The sequence below is a fragment of the Calidris pugnax genome, unplaced genomic scaffold (genome assembly GCF_001431845.1).
Source record: "Calidris pugnax isolate Ruff unplaced genomic scaffold, ASM143184v1 scaffold98, whole genome shotgun sequence".
Classification (NCBI taxonomy): domain Eukaryota; kingdom Metazoa; phylum Chordata; class Aves; order Charadriiformes; family Scolopacidae; genus Calidris; species Calidris pugnax.
In genome coordinates, this window is record NW_015090829.1 from 1499353 (window position 1) to 1501504 (window position 2152).

General features: G+C 63.7%; 1 protein-coding gene across 1 annotated transcript in view; it reads right to left on the bottom strand.

The window, feature by feature from the left end:
• Positions 1 to 1069: 1069 nt before the first annotated feature.
• MED19 (mediator complex subunit 19) overlaps positions 1070 to 2152 on the bottom strand; it is a 22385-nt gene continuing 21302 nt past the window's right edge. The window contains exons 4-7 of the mRNA XM_014940623.1: positions 1815 to 2074; positions 1632 to 1728; positions 1447 to 1541; positions 1070 to 1278 (exon numbers count right to left, since the gene is read on the bottom strand). Coding sequence (XP_014796109.1) covers positions 1210 to 1278; positions 1447 to 1541; positions 1632 to 1728; positions 1815 to 2074 — 521 coding nt within the window. The 3' untranslated portion in view covers positions 1070 to 1209. The remainder of the gene's footprint in view (positions 1279 to 1446; positions 1542 to 1631; positions 1729 to 1814; positions 2075 to 2152) is intronic.

Consider the following 2152-nt stretch of genomic DNA (forward strand, 5'->3'; position numbering starts at 1 on the left):
TTTTTTTAATGGGTCCGATAGGGTTTTCTGTCACACAGTTGTTTTTATTTCCATTTGGGGAAGAGGAAGGCCAGCAGGGCACATCCCCGTAAAGCAATATTTTCTCATCACATGCCAAAAAAAAAAAAAAATGCAGCCAAGGAGCCCAGCGCTCCCCGTCCCCCACCCCCGCCCGGGCAAAGCACCCCTGCGGGGCCCGCGAAACTTCAGGCACTACTTGACTCTTTCTCTACGGCAATATCTCTCCCGTGGCCTCCGCAGAGCCACACCATTGTTTTTTATTATTATTAGCCATTTAAAAAAAAAAAGAGGAATAAAAGGATATTTAATGAGCCACCCCAGCAGGCATGCGTGTGCTTTGTTTAGCGTCCAGGGACGGCACAGGGTTCCTGCCCTCCCTCTGCTCCAGGGGGAGAAGAAGGGGTGGGGGGAGCTGAGGAGACCCCAAACCCAGCCCCGTTTTGGGGAGGCACCTGCTCAGGGTGGTTTTGGGCAAACTGCTCCCACAGAAGAGTAAGTTTCTTTTGGGGCAGGAGAAAAGCGGCTCCAGGGGTGGTGGAGCAGGAGCTGCTGAGGCTCAGGCTCCCACGAGAGACACTGGGACCAGAGGAGGACCCTGAGGTGACGTCCCAGTGCCCACGACAGCACCCGGGTTGCTCTGCTGGCGGCCACCACTGCCTGGGGACAGGCTGCCTCTCCAGGGTGACTCCTGTCCTCACCAGGCCTGGGAGCTGAGGGGCAGGGGGGTCAGAGCCAAGGTGGGAGCCCCCCACACACTGCTGCACCCTGCTTGGGGGGAGCAGGGCAGGAGGCACCATCCTGCCTCCCAGAGCGCAGCATGTCGGGGCGGTGCCGACCCTGTGCCCCCCTTGCCATGGGCTCCCCTGGTCTCAGCTCATCCCCTCGCCCTGACGGCCCAGGGTTGCAGCAGCCACTGCCACCAGCCCCTCCTCAGAGCAGAGACTTTAATTAAAAGGTGACTAAAAAAGAGAGGCCCCGATGCACCGGGTCGTTTTGGTATAAAAGGTCAAGGTCAGGAACTCCAGTGCCAGCAGAGTCTGTGTTCCAGGGGGCTGCTGGGGTGTCCTCTCTGCCGGGAGGGGGAAGGACAGGCCAGCCCGAGCCCCCCCACCGAGCGCTGCAGGAGGGACGGGTCCCTCTGGGGTCAGTCCGGCCGTTCCCGATGGCTGGGGGATCCCCGGGGCAGCCTCACCGCAAGCTGCTGCTGCTGCTGGCCTGGGAGCTGCCCACCCCCGGGTGCTCTGGGCTGTGCCGGTTCTGCAGAGGAAGGACAGACAGACACGTATCCCCTGAGACCTCCTGCTCCACAGCAGCACCCCCAGGGAGCGGCTGCTCGCTGCCCCCTGCCCTGGGCCAAACGTGCTGCCAGGTGGGCCCCCAGGGTGGGCACAGGCTGGGAATCAGGCCCTGGCTCTCCCCACCCACCTTCTTTTTCTTCTTCTCTTTCTTCTTCCTCTTCCGTTCTGGATCCTCTTCTTTTTTCTTCTTTTTCTTCTTGTGGTCGGAGTCCGAGGGGGTTTCTGGAGAAACGAGAGCGCTGGGGGAGCTGGGCATCCCCCGGGGCTGGACGGACGAGGGGGCGGCTGCGGCAGCGAGGCGCAGCCCCTTACCTGGGGGGACGGGATCCTGGGTGCGGCTCTGCTTGTGCTTGTGCTTGTTCTTCTTCTTGGGCGGCTGGATGTGCATCAGCCGGCACTGCTCGGGCAGCTGCGGAGGGGAGACGGGGCTGGTCAGGCCAGGCCGGGCACCGCCCGCCCCCCGCAGCCGCCCCCGGCTCTCGGCCCCGGGCTCACCGGGCCGGCGTGGAGGCGGAATCCCGTCAGCATGGTGCCGGTGAGGGGGGTGAAGGAGCTGCTGCAGATGGGGGGCTTCTCGATGAGGGAGCGCAGGCTGCTGTTGTCGTGGGAGCCGGGCAGGTCGATCATGCCGGGCAGGTCGGGCAGGAAGTTGCTGAGCTTCTCCTTCACCTTCTTCCCGCAGAACTTGTTGTAGGCGTGCTCCAGGTTGTAGTGCGTGATCAGGTTGGTGCTGCCCGTCAGCTCCGTGGTGCCTGCGCCAGCCGCCGCCGCGGGGAGGGACAGGGTGAGACGGAGGGGCTGGGCCCCCGCCCTCTCGCCGGCCCCGCCCCCCC